This window comes from Manis javanica, chromosome 3 (assembly GCF_040802235.1).
Source record: "Manis javanica isolate MJ-LG chromosome 3, MJ_LKY, whole genome shotgun sequence".
In the NCBI taxonomy this organism is placed as follows: Eukaryota; Metazoa; Chordata; class Mammalia; order Pholidota; family Manidae; genus Manis; species Manis javanica.
The window spans coordinates 204,275,327-204,301,007 of NC_133158.1; the positions used below are offsets into that span (position 1 = coordinate 204,275,327).

Here is a 25,681-nt window from a genome sequence, read left to right on the forward strand (position 1 = left end):
GCATTTGGATCATTCTCTCACCTCCATAAAATTGCCTCCCCTTTCTTTTGTTCCTCAGTGACACAGTCATCTATGTAAATCCTGGTCCCATGCCCTCATTCACTGGATATTTCAACCACACTCAAAGCTTCCCTAGGGACACCCAGGATGGCTTTAATCTACAAAGATGATCTGCTTAACTTCTGTGGGTAAAATTGCAATATTTCCAGAATCTCTCAGCCTGGCTGCAAGAGACACCGGGGAGCAGAACTGAACTGCTTATAAGAAATAAACGGGTTTCTTCCACTTTATTTCTCCCTTTGGCTTATTTCAGTTTCAAAGGTATTTTTCCCTGGGATTTTCCCCCAAAGAATTACAACATCCTAGATGTTTAATCCATTTTTCTCCCTTAAACATCTCCTTTTGTGAAAGTAAAACTGTACCTCACAGAATTAAACAGGCAAGGAAAAAATTCAAGACTTTTTCAATAGAGGAGAGAGACAGAACTCAACTCCTCCAAAATAAAAGGCAAAGAGTTTTTATTCTCATTCAAAATTTACATATGTTACAAAGTGATCCCCACGATTAGCTACTACCTGTAACCATATGAAATTATTACAATGTTACTGTCCCCTGCTGTAATTCCGCCCAATCATCATCCTGTGGGGGTGAGGGCCCAGGCGGAGCCTGAGTACTGTCCCCCATGAAATCTTGCAGGGACACAGGCCGGACGTGGGGCTTTGTCTCCAGCTTCCATGTCCTTGGCCTCAGCGGCTGGAACTGCTGCTCTGGCTTTAATTGGTGCCACATTTCTAACAAGTTCCTATTGGGCTGCCCATCAAGTTTTTCTTTCACTACCCGAGCCTTTATCAAATCAACCCACATCTGGGTCTTTGAGACCTTCACAGACCCTTTCTGTGATAGCCCATACTTCCTTCTGTGCTCTTATTTTTTCAACCTCCCCCAGATCTGCTAAAGTACAAGTAGCCTCACTTATGGGTTGCCCTATGTGGGGGGCAAGAATAGTCACTAGGGACCCAGAGAGAGATGGGGGAGCTGTATGCAGCACCAGATTTCTCATTCTTATGGTGAATGACTCCTCATTGAGGCCCTTGGGGTCCATATTATAGATGATGTTTTTCCTGCCCAGCTTCCATAACACCTGCTGGAGCTCTGCATACATTTTCCAGCTAGTGGGTAGTTATGGTAAATCATCCTGATTAGGCCAAATTGCCCTGATGGCTGCTATCAGCCAACCCAGAAGCACTTGATTCCCTGAGGTGTAACAGGCACTTAACAACTGCCAGAGTTTTCAAGGAAGCCAGTCTAACCATTTCAGAACCCAACAGAACCATGTTTTCCACCCCCCACATTCCAGAGACGCATGAATCATATAGGCAGAGGTTTTAATGGCTTCTGCCAATACCGGATGCTCATGTCCACCAGCTCCTCCTGGGTATAGGGGCAGAGCATGGAGTGCTCCACAACCTGGGGAGGCAGCAGCTCTTCCCCCGAGAAACCCACAGTTGTGTTTTTACTTTCTTAATTTCAACTAGACCGGCCTTTAATACAGCAGAGGCTGTTCCTTGGACAGTGTCCACGGCAACAGATCAATCCCTTGATCGCCCCCATCCTCGTCCAATATCTCCTCCACCTTCTCCAGGGCTGAAAGCACCGCTCTTTCCTCCCCCTCCCCCATGGCCTCCTGCAACGCGGATTCTCCCATCTCCTCCCTTGCTGCTAACGTTATCTTCCAGGAGTGCGACCTGTCTTCTCAATATCTGTCTCTCTTTCTTAAGGGCATCCTGTAGGTCACTGCCCAGCTCCTCCAGGCGTTGCTGAAGTGTGTCTCTCTCCTGCCAAAGTCTCTGTCTCTCCTCGATAATATTTTCCACTGTATCGAGGAAAAGACATCCCAGAACCCCACCTGCTACATGGCCACTCAGGGCCTCTAAGCAGTCTTCTATCTCACAGAGGGCTAATTTCTCAGCTTCCAGTGTCTCCACTCTTCCCCAATTCTGGGAAAGGCCCCACCCCTCTAGGAGGTGCTTTGCCCTAGACCAATTCTCCACTAGGGGCTCCCCAATTAGAAGCCCCACAGTTAGGGGGCTCCTAAGTGAAGCTGCCCTCTTTACCACTGCAGCCACTAGGGCCTCCCCACCATCCATTGGGGTGGGGGGTTCCTAGCATCTCCCCACCATCTCTAGTGGCAGCCTGCCCAAGGGTCACACCCATGTAGACAGATTTGGGGTTCAGAGGTCCTGCCAGCTACAGCCAGATGAAACCCCAGGGTGAAAATCCGGGGCAAAATACCTTTGAAACCAAAATCAGCCAAAGGAGAAATAAAGTGGGAGAAACTCATTTAGTATCTTACAAGGAGTTGTCCCACATCTCTCTTGACCTGGCTGCAGAAGAAGAGACTCCACTCAACCTCTCCAGTCCATATATGCACTTGTGTGCCCTCGTAATTACCTACTGATATGGAGATGGACTAAGGCCAGGCAAGAGATTCTGGAAATATTTCAATTTTACCCACACCTGTGCTGTGCTTTCATCCCCATGTCTAATTTATTTCATAACGACCTATTTTACCCTTCCCACTTCTCTCTGGCAACCACCAGATTGTTCTCTGTATCCATAAGTCTACTTCTGTTTTGTTTTATTTTGTTTTTTAGATTCCACATGAAAATGAAATATAGGTTGTATAACTTATTTCATGATTTCATTCTTTGTATGACTAATATTCCATTTTATATATGTGTGTGTATGTGTGTATCACATCTTTATCCATTCATCTATCAATAGATTGTTTCCATATCTTGGTTATTATAAATAGTGCTGCTATGAACATAGGGGTGCATTAATCTTTTAGAATTAGTACTTTAGTTTTCTTCAGATAACTGCCCAGAGGACTGTGTGGCAGTTCTATTTTTAAATTTCTGAGGCACCTCCATACTCTTTTCCCCAGTGACTGCACCAATTTGGTGGGAATGCAAGAGTTTGTAAAACCTGGGGTGAGCTAGGGAAAAGTGCTTGAAGAAATAAATGGTGGAGGGTTGTGATTAGGCCATAAGCATTCGTTAATTGGCATTATAGAGTTTGAGGTCCCACCCTTCCTCATAGAGTGGGAGACAGATGCTCTTTCTGATGAACTTTTTTCAATACATATATTGGAGAAATTTTTGGAGATTTGTGACTAGTTGTAAAAACGTTTTCTTTCCTCTAGCTTACTTTCTTGTATAATACAGTGTATAGTACATATACTATTAAAATATGTTAATTGACACTTGTGTTATCTGTGGGCTTCCAGTCAACAGTAGCCTATTAGTTTTCTGGGGAGTCAAAGTTGCACAGATTTTCGACTGTGCAGGGGTCAGTGCCCCTGAGCCCCATGTTGTTCAAGGGTCAACTGAATTTCAGAGGGATAGCTCCCAAGTCCTTGAGAAAGACATTTCTGTGTTGTAAAACTGGCAAGTCGTTGGAAGATTTACATTTCAAAGGGGTAAAGAAAGAATTTGCAATTGTGAGTGTTCCGAAGTAAATGACCTCAGAAAAGGAAGATCAAGGATTTATAATCCGAAAGAAACCTCTGTCTAAATTTTAATCAAGCAGAGGGAAATGTTCAGGCCTTCGTGGTCACTCTACTATGACTATAATTGGAGCTAAATTTATCTAAACCAGTTGTGCTTTCAGGTGTTATATGAGCTGATATACAAGGAAGAGGGGGCCTTAAAGCCCAGAAACAGAGCTTCTATTTTGGGAGTGACCAAGTTCCAGGGAAACCAAAAATGGTATACACCATCCCTCAGCAAGGTGCATCTCCCTTGTATTTTCATAATTTCCATCTCTATTATTCATCCTTCTTCTGGAGATACTGAACTACAGCAGTGATTTTTGTCTTAACGTGTGTTCATTGTAATCTTATTTCTCCAACTCTAAAATGAGGATGTAGTGTGTCCATTTGGCCACTAGTCAGCTCCAAGGTCCGGGAAGCCTTGCTTTGGTGTGGATGGAGAGAGATGGTTGAAAAAATGATATTCTGTACTCCTCCATATTTTTAATTGATTTTTTTAAGGGAATATCTGTAGTAAAACACCAAAATCAGAGACTGGAAGATCCCAGTCTTCATCAAGTATTGCTCTGTGATTTCCAATTTTAGTTTAAATTTCTCACGGCTATAAAGTACTGATGCTTGCACATTGGTTTTGATCCTTCGATCATGGGTTATTCTTAATGACTGAGTAGCAACTTCACCAATCTTCAAATATTTTTTCCCAGGGTGTGACAAAGACGTGCTGCTCAACATTCTAACTCAACGCTGTAATGCACAGAGACTGATGATTGCAGAGGCATACGAGGGCATGTGCGGCCGGGTAAGGCCTCCTCCCCACCTCTCTCTGGTGTGAACTCCTGAGGAATAACAACACTCTCAGAGATGCTATTCTTTTCAGGCTTACAGATCACACAGGTTTCAGACCTCACTGCATGTCAGAAATATGCTTCAAGAAACGTAAAGATACAGCAGCAAATGCATCTATGTGTGAGGTGTTAACACCACACTGACTGCTCCAGTCCTTTCTCAAAAATCATTCAGCTTCATAAAATGGAAGTCTGATAGCCTTATGCTGATGGTTGGTCCAATTAGGCTAAAAATACTGTGCTGGAAGCACCCTGTGCCAAGCTTTAGGGAAGGCATAGGAGGACGAATGATCACTATGTCAACACAGAAGATCTTTCTTGCAATTCTCCACAGGCCCTCACCGTTAACTCAACCCAAGTGAATTCTACACTAGCTTTTCACCTCTCAGCATGCAGTTACAGAGACCATTAAAAAAGAATGGCAGTTAAAAATAGTTTAAGGCAATAAAACTACTCATAGTGCTTTAAAGTAATCACATTCTAATTTCAAAGCAAGCACCATTAAAGACGCCTTTCTTTTGTTATGCATTTAAACCACAGATTCAGAACAAAAACTCTTCAGGCCAAAAGGGCCTGAAGTAGCACTTAGCTTGTCCCCTGAGCGCTATGGATGAAACAGCATCATAAAACTTTCTCCATAGAGCTAGTCTATATAAATTTACTCCATCTCTAAGCCTCAGTCTTTGAACAACTTTAAGACATGAAATAAAGGATAACCTCTGTTTTAGAATGAACAATGTCAAATGTCACCTCTAGTAGTGAAATTAGTTGAATTAAGCCACAGAAGGAAAACATTTATGCTTTTTCCAGGCAAAACTGTAACCTTAGCTTATGTTCCTAAGACACCAGTACTAGTTTTCTTTCAAAAGAAAAGGTTTAACTATAAAAGTTGTAGAATGAGTAATCTAGTATTGTTTTAATATACATACTCTGTAAGAGAGGTAATTTTTCAGTGATTTTTTTTTCTAACCCAAAAGTTTACATAGATCTTTGCTTTTTATACACTAGGTTAATTTGAGTTAAAGCATTACTTCATCAACTTTCACAGAATTACACCAAAACAGACTGAAATGATTAAAAAATGAAGTATGCTCGAGGAATGTAAAATCCATTAAACAATTTATTCTCTATCAAAGGACTTTTCACTGTACACAGAAGGCCTCAACCTTTGTTAAAATCTCTTTTGCTGGACAGTCCATAGTGTGTGGAAAGCTTGGCTGATAAACCGCACCACCTAGAAGAGCATGGGGTCCGCGGCTCTGCCCTCCGACACAGCCGTGTCGAGCCGTCCATTCTCCAGTCTTGTCCATCATTTTTCCTCAATTTCTCCCTCCCTTATTTGCATGGTTTTGATTCAAGCTGTGGCTTTCAGGGAAGGCAGTTTCCTGCCTGGGCCAAGTTCTCTATGAATCCGGTAAGACTGAGGGAAGACAAGGGAAAGGGGAAGTGGGAGAAAGAGTCTCACAGTGCTCCCAGGTCCCCCCCTTCTCTGGCCTTGGTGGGCTTTCTACCCCCCACCACTTGGCTCTGCTCCCCAGGCTCCCTCCCTCCAACTGAGACTCATGCTCACCTTCCACCTGCCTCTCCCCTGAGGAGCTCCGTAGGTGGGTCCCTGATGACTGGTTGGCACCTGAACAATTACCTGCCAGGAATAGATGGGGGGAGAGAATGGCCATTCCTCTCCACCCCTTACCCCGGACCAGCTCTGCATGGTAAACATTCCACTGATATGCAAGTGGACCCTTACACGTATATCACTATCAGGGCCACATGAAAAGTTCTGGTTGAGAACTTCCATTTACCCCATGCCAGCCTTCATCATCCAGCCCTGATGAGTGTGGAGCTCCTACTGGGTAGCTGCCCGCCAAGGCTCTTCCCACTGGGCTGTCCCCCAAAGTCAGCTGGGATGAGTCCAAACCTAAACTTCTGCTTTAAAACCTGGATGTTTTCTTATTTCTCCCACACAGAATATGCTGTTCACACTGAGAGCCCGAACGCCTTCTTCCCCAGGGTGTAGGAAGCCATGCTCCGCCTCTCGGGCTTTCTCCCCCTGGTCACCCACCTACACTGCAGCCAGTCTAAGCTGCTTGCAGGTCTACACATAAGCCCGCGGCTCCCTCAACTTCACCCTTGGTGGCTCATCTGCCTTTAATGGCCGGAGTCCCCAGGCCACACTCTGCACATCTACTCACCTTCACAAAGCCTGGACCTTTGTCCTCCACCGCTGTTTCCTAGACTGGAACAGACTGTGAGGCTGTTGAATGTCTTACGTAACTTCCCCTGTACCTTTTGACACACTGGTGAGCTTGATTTAGATCTGTGGCCTTTAAAGTCGGCGTGCATCTTGTTCATCCCTAGAGCTTAGCCCAGATGTCCAGCACAGTGTTAACTAACACATCAGTATTTGTTGAACGGCAATGTGAAGGCATAGCTCCTTGCAGGTCCTCCTCACTGCACTCAGACTTTGGCTTCCCCAAAAGCCTGTCCCACCTGTCACCTCACCCTCTACCTGGGCCAGGTGCTTCCTGCTGGGCTCACAGAGCTCCCTGTGCGAAAGACCACCAAGGGCCTTGCTTCACTGGGTCGCAGGGGTTTAGTGTTACCTCTGCTGGCTCATCTGCAGGTCCCTGGAAAATCAGGGGCTGGGTTACTTGCTGCCACTCCTCCAGAGCTCCCCCAGCATCTAACACAGGGGAGGTGCTTAATTTATCCAATGAGGGAACAAGGAATTACATTCTGCCCTCTGACACTTTTCTTAAAAAGAAAAAGCATCCCTTTATCTTCCACCTTACAGGTAAAATCAATGTTCCTACTCTGCTTACACTTCTCATGTCCCCCATTCCCTGCTCAAGCTGCTCCCAGGTGAGTCTCCAGTTAGGGCTCCGACCTCCCGGCTGCTCACTTTCAGAGTCACTGCTTCCACTTGGCCACAGAGCGTCTTCCTGCTGCTTCTCCCTTTCTATGACCAGAGTCTATAGATCTCCCGTATGTTAGTCATTGATATTTTTATTTTTTATTAACATGGATAATCAAAATTTGACAGAATTATTTTAACTGCTGAGAAAAGTGCATTGTAGGCATGCTCCATAAATCCTTATTAATTGATACCTTTCATCAGTGAAGAGCTGCTGAATTCCATCAACAACGTGGCCTCACCCAAAGCAGAGACTAATCCCTAGACTCAAGTGAAGACCCTTTGAAATCCTCAGACTGACATATCGATCAGTATAAGGAATGAGGTCACCCCTGATCTTTCACACCAAGCAAGTGCTTTCCCATAACAGGTCGGTGAGACCAAGGGAGCAGTGAAGTGCCTCAGGGGCTGGGGAGAGGGCCCGCCCTTACCTGGTGAGTCTGGCAATCACACAGGATTCCTGACGGAGTTCAAATTCAGCATTGATATAATTTGTTTTCCCAGTTTTCATCTAAAACAGGGATCATCAGCTGTTTAATATCCTGGCATCTGGAATTCATAAACTGTGGTGTCCCTTAGGGAACTGAGTGCAGAGGCTGACTTGCCCAAAACCACGCAAAGTTAGAACTTGAACCAAGGTTATCTGACTCTGAATCGTGTCTTCCAAAACTTCTCAATGACACCTGTTGTTCTCAACTGAAAAAACATCAGACATAATAAAAGCACACATCCACCTGCTGATTCCCTAATATATGCAAATCTTTGCTCAACAGCAGTCACTCAAGGGCTTATTCTGTTGCCCTACTGACAACTGTCACCCACCCCCAAAGCTGAGAGCCCTCCAGACACCCTCCACCCACTCTTTGCTTTTCTCCAGAACACAGTACACTCCTTATTTGCATATTATAATTACTATTTATTGTTTGGTAACCCCCTCTAGAACACAAGCTACACAAGGGAGGAATCTTGTTTTGTTCACTGTGTCCCCAGCACTTACGAGAGTGTCAGGCAAAGGGTTGATGTTACAGACTGTGTCCCCTCAAAATTTGTGTGCTGAAGCCCTGATCCCGTCTAAGTGTGTTTGGAGACAGGCCCTTCAGGATAACTAAGGTTAAATGAGGTCATAAGGGTGGGGCCCTAATTCTGAAGGACAGGCATCCTCATAAAGAGGAAGAGACAGCGGAGGGGCATGCACAGAGGGAAGGCTATAGGAGGGCACGAAAAGAAGGGGGCCCTCCTGGCCGGGAAAAGAGGCCTCCAGAGAAACCAACACTGCCCGCGTCCCTCTCAGGCTTCCAGACACCAGACGGTGAGACAATGAACTCGTTAAGGTGCCAAGTCTGTGGTGGGCTGCTGTGGCAGCCCAAGCAGTGGCATTCATTTGGCACATACAGAGAATATATGTCAAGTTCAAATTCACTCTTCAAGCCCATTGTGTTCTCATAACAAGTTTTTCCTGTCACAATTAAAAATATTGATCTTGAAGTATCAACATGCCTGGGAAGTTGCTGGCTAGGAAATTACTGTACCTACTTTAACTGTGGAATTATCATGTCACTAGCACTAGTAATAGGTTGTGTAGCTTCCCCTCTCCCCTCACTGCTAGTTTAGAAGTGAGAAGCACATGCAGTTTTAGCCATGAAAGCTGAGTTTCATCATATGACTTATCACAGATCAATTTTATAAGCATGAATTAAATAATCTAAATTGGTATAGCTACTTTATCTTTAAAATATGTAATGGGTTAGATATACTCCTTTTGGTGGGAACATAACTACCAGGGAAATGAATTCATAATTTCAAAAAGATTTTCTACAGAATCAAAGGTTCATAAGTTTAGAAAGCCTTTTGTGTATGTTTATTACTGTGTGAACAATGATTTCTCTTTGAAATAACATACATATTTTCTACTGGGGAGGGAATAAGGGAAGGAGGGAGAAAAAGAGGAAGAAGAAAATCAGATACTGCTAAATTCAGGCCTCCTCAGGTTCCAGACACTCTCTAAAGCAGTTCTATAAAGTTGCACTCGCACCTGCAATATATAACAATTCCCATTTCCATTAAATCCTCATAAAAACTCCTTAGGTTTTGTCCAATCTCAGGGGTGTAAATGGACTCTTATTTTTGGTTTTAACTTGCATTTTTCCTTCTGTTTTCTTCTTTTAACTTGTTATATTCTTTTTATATTTTTCTTTCATTAACTTGTCACTTATTGATTAATTTGTACTAATTTATATAATTTGTACATTAATCATTTCTTGTGTATGGTGACTGAAAATATTTGCTCCAAACATATGGATTGATTTCACACTATGTGGTACAAGCCTGGGTCAAGAACTGTTAAGGGTACTCGACTCGAAGTTTTATAAGATAATGAGCTAACCAGCCAAGACAGCTGGTTCGTAGAAGACAGGAGACTCCTGGATTAGAAGCAGAGGGCAGCTTACCTCTCCCAGTAATGGGTAGCCAGACCATCAGGAGCTGTGTCCCAGTTCCCTGAGCCTCAATCCCACAGATCAATGCAAAGATGATGATAATAATGTAAACATTTGGCAATGTTCGCATTTGCCAAAGAGAAACAATATGATTAGAAACTCAAATCACTTATGAAGGGCAGAATGCGTGGCTGTCCACTGCTCAAGAGGAAAACACTACCACTATCTCCATCTTCCAATGATGCTATTCATTATACACTGGCCAGGACAAAAGGCTGTGAGTGCCTCCTTCTGCAGAGCATTCAGAAACATGAGTCCTATAGAAAATCATCTCCCAACAATACCACTTCTCATTTCTATGCCAACTTCACTATAGACAATTTTTTTCTATGAACCTAAGCTTATTATTCTGACCTACAAAAGCTGAGACTAAATCCATCAATTTGTCTCACACAGAATTTAATTATCAAAGGACTCCAAGAGCAGGGGGTCAATTGGCAGTATTGATCTCAACCAGGTCCCCACAGAGACCTGGGCCCAATGAGCTGAACAAATCCCATTAATCATCAGGACTGTTTTAGAAAGCTGAGTGGCTTTCTTTTTAAGTTTTAGTAATGACCTTTTCACTTGGTTTGAGGTTTTCATCTAGACACGGCAGGATGCATCAGTGAAGGCACAAACATCACCGTGGCCCACAGGAGGAAGTCTAGGCAAGGCTATCATCCATGAATCTTGGCCGGGGAGTGAGGCTGTCCTGGACACCCTCCAAGGCCCTGGGTGCTGCGATGAGGTACTCCTTTCCCAGGAGCCCCGCCCCCCAGAGAACGGCCGTTATGCTAGCAGCGGTATTAGCACCACTTTCCTATTATTTCCAACTTACACCCACAGCTGTCTTTTTGAGGGGTCAGGTGTAGGAGGGACTGAGGCATTTTAATAAAACTTTTAGCAAGTCATTATGGCCCACACACAGGCAATATACTCAACCACGTAGTCATTATACTTAGCATGTAGGACACAGGAGTCCAGAGACAATTTGGGTGGCTGCACCAGCATTGTTTGAAATCCTACGCCCCCTTTTGACTAGACTGCCACCCAGAGAGGACCAACCAGTACACCTTGAGGTTCATGACATTAGAAGAATCATTGTGCCCTGGAATGGTCAGGGTAGAATCCTAAACTTTCAAAATATGTCTATGTAACTAAAGAAAAAATCCTGTTTCCGTACACTTACACAGTTCAACACTTCTGACTCTAAATGTGTGGAATTCTTTCTCTCGAATTAAGTAATTCTGGCACTGACTCCCAGAGTTACCACAGACCCCATAGGTTAAGGACTCAGCCTCATAATACGCCCCCAGTTCAGATACCAACTGCTAGCCCCCCAGATTGGCACCCATGCTTCTCCCTGACCAGCTATAAATCAGGGTTCCCATGACCCCCTTCTTCGGTTTGCTCAAGTGACTCACAGCACCTAAGAAAGTACTGCACTTACGATTACCCATTTATTATAAATGTCCCACATCTTAGGGACAGCCAAAGAGAAGAGGTGTGTGGTAAGGGGAGGAGAGCTTCCCTGGCCTCTCAGGGCATCTTACCTTCCTGGCACCTTGGTGTGTCACCAACCTGGAAGCTCTCCAAACCTCTAGTGAGAATTCTTTTGAGAGCCTCCACTACATGGGCATGACTGGTCACATCACTGGTCACTGGTGAGTAAGTTGGTCTACAGCCCATTTTCCCCTGGAGGTCAGGGGTGAGGCTGAGGGTTCCAACTCTCCAAACACATGGCAGGCTCCTCTGGCAACCTTTCCTCTAAGATCACCTCAAAAATAAACTCAGGTGTGGCTGAATGGGGCTTAGATGACTAAGAAAAGATGCCCTTATCACCCCTAATACTCAGAAAATTACACAGATTTAGGGGTTCTGTGCTAGGAGCTGCAGGTGAAAACCAAATATATACTTTTATTGTGCCAATGTCACAGCAGCCATCTCCCCTGCTTTGTCATGATCATTATCCAGGAGCGATGGCTGCATTCAGTGACCAAATGCCCTGTTGAGTGAACTGTGTTCACCACAAGGAGGTGAAGGAGACAGAAATCTTAGCAAGTGATCAGCTCCCACCAATACCAGAAACCTATGGAGGGCAGGAAACATGAAGATCCGTCAAATGCCGCAACGACTAGTCTATTGTTGAGGGGCTTTTGTAATAAAAGTCATACTTGGTCGGACTAAAAGCAGTCCGGAAAGTCGAACACATGACACAGATGGGCTTCGAAGAAGCTGCGTGTCCAGCATGCACGATTGAACAGGAACAGCAGCATCGTGACTTAAAAAGTGTCCATGGCTGTGAAGGCTTCTAGTTGCCTCAAGAGGGGATCAGGGACTGACAGTGCATCTGCCAGGGCTGCACAGGAGCCATGCCCTGTGAACCGCAACTTCCTTCAGCACAAACAAATCCAGTCTGCACTTGACTGGAATCACCACCTTGGCAAGCAGTGGTGATGTGGGTGTCAGACAGGTGGGACACTTTACTACATGCCCAGGGTATGATGGTGTGTGTGTTGTAATGTCCAGCATGATGGGGGTCCAGGCAGCAATGAAACAGTCTGGGTAATGCAGGCTTGATCGGTAGCTGGATTCCAGCTGGTCTCATCATGCAACCAGCCCTCACCGTGTACATCGACAAGAATGACCCATGTCCTGTTTGCTTCCAAAGACTACAGCCCCAGAGAAACCCCTTTTCATATGCAATTTGTACTTTTCTGAGTGTTAAACCAAAGACATAGGTCTGAGAGCCCAAGAATGAGAAAAAGATAAAAAGTTTGTCAAGAGGAGCGCAGACCACAGCTGTGATAACAGCCTGGCTTCCTCCCATGGGACAGAAACCACCCACAGCAGCCCAGTGGACACCATCTGGCTCTGGCCTGTCCAAACCGTCAGAGAAGCAAGGCAAAGCATTTAGGGCCACCGACTGATGTCTCACTGACTCAGCAGCTTGCTTCAAGCAGCACAATGGGGATTAAAGGTAACCTAAAAGGAATAGCTGCCATTTTTTTACAGAAAGACAAGAGCTCCTGGTACCAGGCAGCTGTTTTTTTCAGTGTGCCACTTCCACTTGTTGAGATTTATTTCTCTCCACCTTATTAGCCATTGAGTCCCAGCTGACCCACAAAAACGGGGCTAACTGGGCACAAGAGTCGCAAGCCTCCAGGGACCAGGCATTCCATTTCTACAAGTCCAGCAGCAAGCCAAGGGCTGCTTTTCAAAAATGATGGACCTGGAAGTTACTTGAGGAAGTCGACAAGTGTAACACACCAGGTTAAACTGGAAGGCTACCTCCTCTTACCAGAGCTCCAATCAATTGACATCTGTCAGAGACTTCTGTCAGCAGTGATCACGTGGGTAAAGGGGCCTTCCCATACATGGCTACCGGGTGAGGCGCATCCCTGTAGGTGGCTATTTCCCTGGCAAAAGTTTCCCCTTTGGAACTTAACAAGCCTTCACAGTGGAAACAAAAAAAAACATAAATACCAACTACACTCAAGAACAGAAGTTAGTATAACAGCAGAGTAAATCTACCCTAAGGGCCCCGATCACACTCCTTTAGCTTCCTTCTCCCACTGAAAACCTTGCCCACGCCCATCATTTGAATTTTGGTTTTCCCCCAGTTCAACCCACGGGGCCACACAGAATGGTGGCTTGGCAGCGGTATTCAACGAATCCATAAAACTTGCGTCCTTTCCCCCAAATCCACCAGCACTATCAGACGTGAGTGAATGGCATTCAGCACACAGTGGACCAGGAAGACCTTGGTCCCACCCCTAATAGTTCCTCTACTGACGGCAGCAGAGTTTGGAGTAGAACGGAAGGAGGAAAAGAAATACCAAGGAACAGGAGGGGAGACAGAGGACCCCTAAGCAAGATACTTATTTTCTGGGTGTCAGCTGTGCATACATGCGTCAAACGGACTTTCTATGTGTTTGGCCTCCGCAAAACCCTATACTGGTCCAGTTCATCACTGATGACCACGTTCCAGCTTCATATGTTCTTGACTCAGTGGCCAGAGCCACATTTCTTCCTGGCCACAGACACCGAGCTTGCACCCGCTGACTGAGTTGAAGTTGGCTCTCTCAGCAAGTGTTTTTTAATGAGTCCATCTTTGAAATGGACTCTGTGACATCCACTGCCCCACTTTCATGAAGGCATCTCTTCACTCTTTGACTGGCATTGATGTAAGAGCTAAAGAAATTTTCCAGGTAGTATATTCTTACTGTCCAATATTTTTATTATACCTTATTTTACACTCCCCAACATTAATCATTATTATGCTGTTTTATAAGTCAATGCTTCCTTAATTTTATTCATAATTTTCAATTTCTTTGTTCATTTTTCTTCTAATAACCAACTCCATCAATGACATCAATGTCATTTATCCAAAGGGACATTTATTAGCAGTTTTTTTCCCCAGAAACAAAGAACGAGTGTTAAATTACCTCAGTCATTTCTTTAAGTATATTTTCATCCTTTTTGCTTCATTGATGGATATTTGTTGAGATAGGTATAGAATTTTAGGCTCAATCTTAACTATTTTTCTAAGGTCTTTGCAGACATAATTTTAATTTTTTTCCTTTGCTGATGATTTTCTCTCCTAATTAGTTTGCTTTTGTAGTGGTGGCTCTGGGGGACAGTGATGTTCCCGGCACAGGGCAAATGAACTGGTGTGACCAAAATCAGTCTAAAGAAAGGCTAGATTGGGAGAAACCCGCTTACTGCTCACGATGAGGCCTGGCCCGCCCTTCCCCTTGGGCCGCGGCTCTTGCTCCCCTGTCTCCTGACCTGGCACATTCTTGTCCCTCCACCTGCCCCTCTCTTGTCCTTCCACCTGCCCCTTCTGGGAGATTCTCCCCAGCGACTGACAGGTGCCAGACCAATTAGGCAACAGAGGGGAGGAGAGAACAGCCCCTCTCCCGCACACCTATTGATATGTAAATGGACTAAGGAAAGGCAGGGGATTCTGGAAATACTGCAATTTACCCCACGGTGGGTTACTGTTATTCTATTTATTCTTAAGAAACTTTTCTCACAGATATTCAGCAATTTCATTGTGTTAGTCAACAGGTTACTTTTGTCTAAACCAAGGTTTCACTTACTATATAATATGTGAAATAGTGGCTCTCTGGCATTGTCTACATTCTATCCTGCTGTAAATCCTGCTCCAAAAGTCTGTTCCTGCCACTCAATCTTCCAAGTCCCTTAACCTCTCTTAACCTTATCTTTGTATCATCTATTTCTTGTCTCTGTGGAATTTTCTGTTACTTTTTCAGATATTTTTTCCAGTTTACTAATTCCATACTTAGCTGTTTATTAGCTCTTTAAAACAGATACTGCATTTTTTAATTCTAGAAGTTTTGAATTTACAGAATTTATTTGCTTTCTTTTCAAGTCTTATTTTTTCCATAATGTTCTTTCAGATCATTATTAATTGTCTCAAGTTATTAGCGTTTTAATTCTATTGCTTCTAGAGTTCACTGTCCATCCTTCTGGAAAACTGATTTTAAGTGCATATCAATGATTATTGTGAGAACTTTGAAACTGGGCTTTTTTTCAGTGAGAATCATTTTTTTCTTCTTGAGAGTCAGAGAATTTCTCTAGATTTGATTTGCAGTTGCTCCTTCCCGGTGTCCAGGAGAATCACCAGTTTAGGATCAAGTTTCACGGTGGCTTCTCTTCCTGGAGGTCTCCATTCATGTGGGCGGGGTACAGTAAATTCGAAATTCACACCCATCTATGATTTTGAATTCTTAGAGATAATATTCTTCTACTGAAAACCCAGGAATGGAGAAGTGAACTTTCTGCCTATCTTCCAGTGTCAGTGGTTTTTTTTTTTCCTATTTTATACTTTTACTGAAGGTCTAATCCTTTGAGGGTACCACCTCATATGTTTAAGACTAGTTGTCTGTGCTACACTGGCCCCATAATGTTCTCCTGCCCTTTTGTAAGGTCCCACATTAAACACTAAAACCCAAGACAAATAGTTCTCCAAACCAACCCCTACTCTCCCAACCATCTTGTTTACGAAGCCGAAGAATGAGCTTCACAAACACTCAAGGTAGGAGAGCGAGGTACAGGCTTTTATTTAGAAATAAAGTGAGAGAATAGAGCTCCTGGCTCATGCCAGGAGGGGACAAGAGAGCCCGTGATGGTGCGTTGTCTAGGGGTTTTATAGACAATTGAGGATTTTTCGAGAACATCAAAAAAAGACTTAGTGGTATGGACTCGCATCACCTGCCCTGTCCTCAAGGTGGGCTGGGTCACAGTCTGATTGCCAGGGCTGACAGCGGGAGTCACAGGTTATGCTGATACCCTTGCAGGACACTCAAACATTCCAGACCAAGTTGCTCCCAGCCTTTTGACCTTTAACTGATCTCACTGAAGATGTCTGTATTCTTAGGTATCTTCCCCTACAGAATTAGTGTGACCTTGACTTTGCATAATGCTTAACAGAGTTTCAGTGAGGACTTCTTTGCCCATTGTTACATTGCTCTGACTGTAAATATTCCGCCCTGTTTTTCCCAGAAGCCCTCACCCTACTCTGACTAAACCCATGGTCCCTGTCTCACATCCACAAGGTCATCTCTGATGCCAGCTTATTTGCTGACTCCCTGGTTTTCATTTATACCCTGGTATTTACACCCAGAGTTTCTTCTTTCTCCTGAGATCAAGTATATTTTGAAAAGAATGTTACATTTTATTGTGGTGTTTGGAGGGGGAGGGTTTTAGTTTTAATATACTGTTCCTCCAGAAGACCAAATATTGTCATCATTACCAGAAAGAAATTAACACCTCAAATTTCCACTGACAATTAAATCATTAAATAAACTGTGAAAACATCTGTAAAGTGAAGCTATTCAAAAGAATTTTCACCTGCCATTACAAAGGGACACAGCAGATTGCACAAATGTTTTCAAAATATGATCTAAAACTATTCAAGTATTTACAAAATGAAAACTGAGGGGAGTGGAATTAAGACAAATTCTAAGTGATACTTTATATACGCCTATCTCCTGAAGTGTTTAAACAGCAAGCATCATTTTTTATGGTGATAGAAAGGACATATAAATTAAAAGCACATAAAACTGTTCCTCTAAGCAATTCAGACAAACAAAATGTTAGTCAGACTTCTCCCTCTTGCCCCCATTACACATAATTAGTTAAAGGGAAGAGGAAACAAGGAGGAAGAAAGTGCCATTTTACCTTTAGTTTAAATTGGAGTGGTCAGAGCTGCAACAGGGCTAATCTGCAGTTCTATCAGCAGCACAAAAGGGCTCCTTCTGAAAAGCAAGGATTCATTAGCTTAACACAAGCCAAGCTGTGAGACCCACAGAGTCCCTTTAGGACAAGTCTTCAGCAAACAGAAAGGAGAGGCAATCAGGCTGGGAGAAGTCACACTCCAAAGACTGCAACTGCAAAGTTATTTATATAACTCCAAGTGAGAATTTAACACTCTCATTAGAAAATCTATTTGAAGGCTCCTCTTTGAACTTGCAAAGTAGAGCTATTTAAACATATTATTCAATATTTATCTTCCCAACTGCAAGTATTATATCCTTCCCAATGTTCTGGTATAAGCATACTATTTCTACTACTATAGCACTTAGCACATTTTGCATTGCAAGGTAATTGTAATTCCTGTGATACTATTCCCCCCACTAAATAAAACTGCTTTGAGGGTAGGGACCTTTGGTCATCTTTGAATAACCAAGAATGACTCCAAACAAATCACTGTTACATTACAACTGGTCTTTATCCATTCATTTACTCTATCCTCATTTTCTAAGGCTTGCTATGCAGCAGGCACACACAGTTCCATGGGCTGGTGAAGCAGCCATGGATAAGAGACCATGACGGAGCTTACGTTCTACCCAGGTGAGACAGATAAAACATTATTAAATGTGTCATGTTAGAAGGTAGTAAGTGCTAAGGAAGAAAAGATGAATCCTCATGAAAAATACGGAAGTGATGGTGACCGGGTAGTGTGACCAGGGCAGGCTTCCTCGAGAAGGCAGGGAGGGGTGGGCTGTGTGACCACCTAAAGAACATTCAAGGAGTGAAGGGCAGGCCTTCCATTCCAGATCAGGAAGATGCCCACTGCAGAGGAAGTCGAGAAATCAGCAGCACAGAGTAAGAGGAGATTGAGGGCAGAAAGACTAGCATTCACATGGAAGAAAACACCTGCCTTATTTGCTTTATTCTGAAATCAACTGCACTAAAGCCACTGCAGTTTATCCTGGAGTTCAGAGTGGGAAAGGGCCTTTCAAGTGAGGAGTGACTAATCTGGTTTGCATTTTACTGGATCGCACTGTCACGTGTGTTGAGGGGAGACAGTGGGGTGCAAGGACAGAAGGGAGACTTCCAGGGAGGCTATTACCTTAATACAGGCTATGATGATGCAGCCTCGAGTGGTAAGAAATCATCCATATTTTTAAGTTAGAGACTACAGAGTTTAGTGACCATATTGTAAAAGTTGTGAGAAATACAATATAATAAACTTCTGAGGTGAAAGGAAAGAAAGAAGAGGGAGGGAGACATCTAGCATCAGTCGTTTTTGATCTGCAGCAAATTACTTAATATTGTTTGAAGGCAAAAAAAGACATTTTTGAGTGCCTAATACATGCCTGAAAAATAGTTTAAGAACTTCACCCGAGTTCAGTATCGTTACACTTAGATCAACCGTATGAAGTAGGTGCTATTACTAGGTCCACTTTAGATTGGGCAGCAGAGCCAAACAGGTGAAGGGACTTGCTTGCATTCTCAGCTGGTACCCTGCACAGCCAGGATTCCACGTAAGCCCTCCACCGCCAGAACTTGCCCACTGAATCATATCTGATACTGTTTCTTTCATCGAAATACTACAACGTCATTCAAATCTTTTATAAAATTAGTTTACTGAGGCACGCCCACACACCCGATACAAAGGTACACTGGCGCCACCTAGTGGCTCTAATCACGCTTTGCAGCGGAATGCACACGCAGATTCATACTAGTTCACTATGGTGGGTAGGTAAGGGAGCTGAAGATGTGGTATGTTTGGATGGAAATGATCAAAGAAATGTGACCAAAGATAAAACAAAAGGCCTCCACAATGCCTAAATCATCTTCAGCTTGAACAGTCACTTTATCCCTTACATGTAAACAGTAAATTAGAAGTTTTCTCTCTCCGTATTCTTTCATTCTATCACTTGCTTTATATTCATTTAAATATTACATATACTATATACTCTGCATATTTTGTATCTAAGCATTATGCTAGATGGTTAATTTAGGAAAGTTTATGAGAAAGTCTATGTCCTGATAGATTTTGGAGGGGAATAAATGTGCATAATATAGTCATTAAAAGCTAGTGTAATCAATGGGAAGATGGTGCAGTGGCAGCAAAGAAACAATAAACCTCATGTAGCATTAGAGGAAGGCTTATGAAAGAGATGATAATTTGAATGTCTCTACCTTCCCATCAACTGCCAGGTACCATTATCCTATTGCAATGAAATTAAATTGCATTGGTCTGTTTGCATTTAAACCTTCAGTATGCTGTCACAAGGTTTAAATGTCACTATAATTTAAATGCTACATTTACCACCCATAAGTTATGTTCCCCACCTTGCTAATACATCCCTAGAGGCTTTCTATGGCCTACATAACATAAAACAGGAGACAAGTAGGTCAGAACGTCTGATATCAGATCCAGACTCCATCACTCACCTGTTGAATATATGGAATTTGCTACTTAAGCTCTCTGTGACACAGTTTTCTCATCTATATGGTGGGATGATTATAGTTCTAATTCATAGGGTTGTTGTCATAAATTTTTACAGTTACCTAATACTCAGCATCTCGTCGGGCAGATAGTAAACACTCAAAAAGTGTTAGTGGCTATTACACTCAACACACCCTCCGACTGACCTGCTTGAATTTCTGTCATTTGGGCCTTTCCTTTCTGAATTAGAAAAGACATTGTATTAATTGGCATGCAAAGTCTCTTTTAAAACATTTGCATTTCAAATCAGTTCAACATTTACTCAAAGCTAACTTTTTAAACTTTCTAGTCCACCCAGACCAGTGCCTTCTCTGTCCTTCCATACTGCTGTTGAAATCTCCTATGACTTTTCCTAACCAAACCCTACCTTATCTTCCAAGGCTTGGCTCATATCCACACTTGCCATAAACCCTCATTTTATTGATAGTAACCTCTTTTTTGTGAATTTCTACAATTCTCTGAGTCTCATTTTAGCATTTTAATAACACACTAGATTATAGCATTGCATTGCTTCGAGTGTGTGTGCCCCATTTTTTCCATCTCAGTGAAGTTCAGTTGGAGTTAAGCAACAAAATGCTAAAAACTAAACCAGATTAACTTGAAACCAGGTATTAACTAGTGTGGCACGTAAGTAGAGTAAAAGATCAGTTTGAAAGAGTTAAATAAGTTGATTTACAAAATACTCACTTTAGAGAGGCTAAAGTAACATCTTAAAATAAAATTCAAAATCTGTAATATTGAAGTGCAATTTATGCAAACTGAAACATGCTCACTTCAATACAGATTGCTGAGTTTTCACAAATGTATACACCCATGCAACCACAAGCACAATCAAGACACAGAGCATCTCGAACCTCCCAAGTTTTGTTCTTGCCCCTTGGCAGGCCATTCCTGTCCTCCTGCTCACAGCAACAGCTGACCTGCTTTCTTTTTGCTTGTATTTATAGATTTGTCATTTCTAGAATTTTATATGACCAAGTAATAAATGCTTTATGTCTGGATTCATTTTCTCAGCACAGACTATCCTTTTACTGCTGAGTAGTCTTCCAGCAAAGGGATATACCTTTATTTGTTTATCCATTCACTGGTGATGCACATTGATTTCCAATTTGGGGCCAATCATAAATAAAGTTCCTATAAAATTCACATTCTTTATATTCATACCTTTTCAATTTGTTAGTTACTACTTCAGAGCAGTCATTATTTTTAAGTATGAGTTTATAGTTGTTAGAAACTGCAAAAGTATTTCTTAAGATTATTCTAGGTTATAAAATATTTTGGTTGTAGTATCTTACACTCCCACTAGTAATAATATGACAACTCCAGATGGCCCACATCCTGTCAACACTTGTTATTATCAGTTCTTATAATTGCATCCACTCAAGGGAATGTGTAGTGTTATTCTCATTGTAATCTTAATTCCTGTTACTCTATGACTAATGTTGTTATGCATCATTTCATGAGTTTATTTCTCATTTGTGTATTATTGCTGGCTAAGTATCAGTTCAAATCCCTTGTCTATATTTTTATCTTTTTCTTATTGAGTTTGAGAGATTTTCATAGCCTCTGGGAATGAGTCTTTTGTCAGGCATGTGAAATGACAACCTGTGGTTCCTTACAGGAATTGAAGTTTTTATTTTGGTAAAGTCATATTCATCATTTTTTTCATTTATGGTGTGTACTTCTATGTACTAAGAATTCTTTGCTTATATCAAAACCCAAAGGTTTGCTCCTATGCTTTCTAGACAATTTAGCTTGGAGCTTTTCTCTTTAGGTGCATAGCACAATGTTAAATAAAAGTAGTAAGGGATTAGTAAGGAACAAATCCCTGCTTTGTTTCCAATTTTAGGGCATAAACATTTCAGGGTTTCCTGCCAAGTACCATCTCAGCTATACAATTTTCATCAATGCCCTCTTACCAGCTGATGGAAATTCCTTTCATTTACCCTTTCCTAATAGCTTTTGTCATGTTTATGTGCTAAATTTTCTCAAATGCTTTTGTTACATCTGTTGATATCATGATAAAACTTTCTTCCTTATATTGCTAAAATAAGGAATTATATTGATATTTCAAGTATAAATCGATGGCATTTCTGAGATAAATCCTATTTGTGACATCTTTTTACATATTTTACATATTGATGGATTTGATTTATTAAGTATTTAGATTTTTTTTGCATATGTGTTCATAAAGGATATAAATGTGCAACTTGCTTGTGAAGTTTATTTTTTGATTCTGGTATTAGGGCAATACTAGCCATATAAAATAAATTGAGAAGTCTTCTTTCATCTTCTATTTTCTACAATATTTTGTACAGACTTGATTTCACTTCTACCTTAAATATTTGATTTTATCAGTGATTCACAATGGAACAACACAATGGAATATTATTCAGTCATAAAAAAGAAAGAAATCTCACCATTTGCAACAACATGCAGGGACCTAGAGGGTATTACCCTAAGTGAAATAAACCAGGCAAAGACAAATACCGTATGATTTTACTTATTTGTGAAATCTAAAAACAAAACAAAACAGAATGAACAAAACAGCAGTAGACTCAATGAGAAGTGATGGATGGTTACTATGGAAGAGGGGCTGGGGTGGGTGGGTAGGGAGGGAGGGGATACAGGGGCACAAATATTGTCAATCATAATATAAGTTGGTTATAGGCTAGTACTACAGCATGGAGAATATAGCCATTGATTCTGTACCATCTTCCTGTGTTGACAAATGGTAACCACACTAGTGGGGTGAGGATTTAATAATGTGGGTAACTGTTCACCCACTGTGTTATTTTCTTGAAACCAATATAATATTGTGTATTAACTACACTTCAATTAAGAAAATACAAAATAAAATATACATCTTCAAGCACTGCCTTAACTGCATCTCACCAATTTTAACCTCCATTAAATTGAAAGTGTTCTCTACCTTCCTCTTGATTTGTCATTTGACCCTCGACTCATATAGAAGCATATTTTTAAATTTCCAAAAAGCTGGCATTCCCTAAATATACCCATATTTTTAGTTTTGAAGTGAAATACCCTTAAGTGACAGGACAGGCTCCCAGAGGAACCTCCCAGGGTCCTGAAGGGACTTCTGCCAGTCATATGCTGCTCCAGGGTCGCAAAGTTCTGGCAGGGGAGCAGCTCAGGAGGCCTGGCCTCCAGGTCCAGGGGGAGCCTGGCCCCAGAGCAAAGCTCAGGCAGGCAGATGGGCAGGACACATGCAGCGCACCTACTTGGCTGAATCCCGAAACCACCTCTGCCGGGCAAAACCGGATCACCAATGAGGGAACAAACATCGATGCTTAAAGTTACTTGGTGATGTCTAAATAAGCTGCAGTCATCAGTTCTGCTGCCAACTCTGATGAATTCCCTTTGACACGGGAGAGACCACTAAGAAAAATAATTATTATATCCTAGACTTTCACAATGACAAAAAAACTGGCGATGAGGTAAGGAACTAGTTCCAGGGGCACGAGGCTTCTCCTAGGCAGGACACAGCACATCTACGACATTTGACTAATTAATTGCCTGGGTAGTGCGGCCATCGCCAACAGCCTCTCCACCTTCCTGTCGTTGTGCTACTTGGCTTTTTCTAATCAGAGTATGCCATGGCCCTAGTCCTGAAGGTCCGCCTAACCTCCCGCGTGAGTTCCCACGACCCTCTCGCATCACTGCTTTAGGGTCGGAGAATGTGAGCCGTGATGTCGCAAGCCTTGGGAAGTGTATCAGCTCGCATTAACACTTAAGCTATCTCCAGCACTGTGCGTCATGCATGTCCATGAAAACGGACTGCTGCCTGGCCAGCACTTACACCATGTCTGGGACACAGTACTGAGTAAACACCTGTAGCATAACTGCTCTTACGTTCAACTTATTTATCAAGCTCCTTGTGTGCATGAGATACAAGCTGCACAAATATGTTCATGTCGGCTTACTCTTTGCCACAGCGCCCCTACCTAGAGGAGTGCCTGGCTTCTGATGCACCTTAGCACCTGTTTGGTAAAGAAATGGAAGCAGTCTGGTGCTTAATGAGGGAATTGCATAAAATAGAAGCTCCCTCAAACAGGATATCCTATGCTGCTTATATATACTCCAAGTACCTGACCCAACTCTGGACATTTATTAATTGCTTACAAAATGAATTACATTGACCCAAGCAAAAATTCAACAGATGATCTGTTTTACCAGTTACCACCATGCACAGATGAAGGCTTTTATTTGCTAAGAAAGAAAATCCACAGTATAGAAAAGCTGTTGTCAGGTTATATTAAATAAAACAGAGATTACAACTATTTTTATTCTAATAAAGCTTATTATACCTTATTGGCATCTTTGCCTTGATTTTTATTGTTGAACCACCTTTGAACTACAATATTCCATATTTTAAAAGTAAAAATGAAGGCACTCTATACATTTTAGCAAGAACTGGTAAATTCTGAATACCTTTCAGATATCTTTGTAATCCTACAAAAATAAATTTAACATAGATGTTTTTAATACCCATGCTACAGTAGTAAAATGAAAATCAAAATTAAAACTATTTCACACTTTAAATATCTGTATTTCAAGACAAAAATCCAGCATGCTTGTTTTTCTAAGTTTTTAACTTTCAATATTTTAAATAAATTATTAAATTTGACGAAAGTTGTAACATTACTTAATTCATTTACACAAGCCTTTTAGCGATAGTATAACCCCCTGCTGAAAGAGACTGCTACAGTGATAAAATAAAATGAAATGCATATTTTATTTAAGGACTAATGTTTCATTAAGAATCATTTCCACAAAGAAAACTAACTCCCAACCAAAATGTTTTTAGGTTTCAACTTTGGTTCATTTTCAAAACAAGATCGACAGAGGTGGCTCCGGATTGGGGAAGGGACAACTTTCTGTGTTTATAGGATTGAATGTCCACATAGATGACATCTCTCGCAGAGGTGTGATTACACCAGGCATTTCCAAACCCTCGGGTCCGGCATGCTGTGTGAATCAAATGCGTATATGTGTGAATCAAAACCAGACTTGTTACTATGTGACATGACATGGAAAAGGAAATTTTACCAGAAGACTTTATGCAATTACCCCATTTCTCTTATAAAATTGGCAACTGCTATAACTGAAAGTATTTACTTTCCCTCCATAGGACCTGGTTGGTGACCTTAAGGAGAAGCTTTCAGATCACTTCAAAGATGTGATGGTTGGCCTCATGTACCCTCCACCCTCTTACGATGCTCACGAACTCTGGCATGCCATGAAGGTAATACCTGATACTGAAACACCTGTAGCAGGACAGGCAGAAGTTTCATAGAGAGGGACTTTCCTGTGATGTTGCTGTGCGATCGGGGAGGGGTGGCAGAGGATCGGAGCAAAGTTGAAACTATGGAAATGCCTGTGGTCAGGGGAGTGGGCCACTAAAGCCCCGGGACTGAGATCAGTCTATTCCCTTTGTTGGACAAACTGAGACTCACTGATCCAGTTCTGTGCTGTCAAAACAGAAGGAAAAAGTCAGGAAGCCTCTGGGGCCACTCAGGTTTATCTCTCCCTCATATTTATTCATTCATTAAGGGGATACGTCATGTGGTTCGCCCATAGTCAATAAGGGGATATTATTTGTGAAATGTAGGCTCATCACATAAAAACAGAGTACTGAGTCAGAGACAAAATATAGACGACATCTTTATTTTTGTGACCTTAAGTTAGCCCTCTGCAAAAACTATTGCGCAGATGTATCAAAATTTAACTTCTGAAGGGTTAGAATAATTTTTCTCTTATAGGAAAGTTGTTCCTGTGAAATAAATTAACTGCAGATTTGTTAGAGATTTTGTTGGCGAGGAATGGGGGACAAAGTCTTCTTACATCGTTCCAAATGCTGATATTAAACACCTGCAGAGTTGTTGAAATCATTCCAGTGTGGTGCCTGCCAATGACCAGATCACCACAGTCTGTGAGCAATGTGTGACAGCAAAGAGAGGAAGCAAGAACAATCAAGGGAACCAGGATTCGGGCCACCAAATGTGTGGATCATAATAGGCATAGGGTAAAATTCATATGATTTCAACTAATTGCTTTTTTTTAAGTTGCATATGTCAATTCCTACGTCTCACAAAATTATGT

At 42.1% G+C, this 25,681-nt stretch overlaps 1 protein-coding gene and 1 long non-coding RNA gene across 3 annotated transcripts in view; one reads left to right on the forward strand and one right to left on the reverse strand.

Annotated features, from left to right (window-relative positions):
• Positions 1 to 25,681, reverse strand: part of LOC108384742 (uncharacterized) — a 98,653-nt gene that overhangs the window by 43,128 nt on the left and 29,844 nt on the right. The window contains exon 3 of the long non-coding RNA XR_005063024.2: positions 16,999 to 17,075. This is a non-coding gene — a long non-coding RNA (uncharacterized lncRNA). The remainder of the gene's footprint in view (positions 1 to 16,998; positions 17,076 to 25,681) is intronic.
• ANXA10 (annexin A10) overlaps positions 1 to 25,681 on the forward strand; it is an 81,966-nt gene that overhangs the window by 32,311 nt on the left and 23,974 nt on the right. For both annotated transcript variants that reach the window (XM_037024737.2, XM_037024736.2), the window contains 2 exons: positions 4,258 to 4,352; positions 24,711 to 24,824. In XM_037024737.2, the coding sequence (XP_036880632.2) occupies positions 4,258 to 4,352; positions 24,711 to 24,824 (209 nt within the window). The remainder of the gene's footprint in view (positions 1 to 4,257; positions 4,353 to 24,710; positions 24,825 to 25,681) is intronic.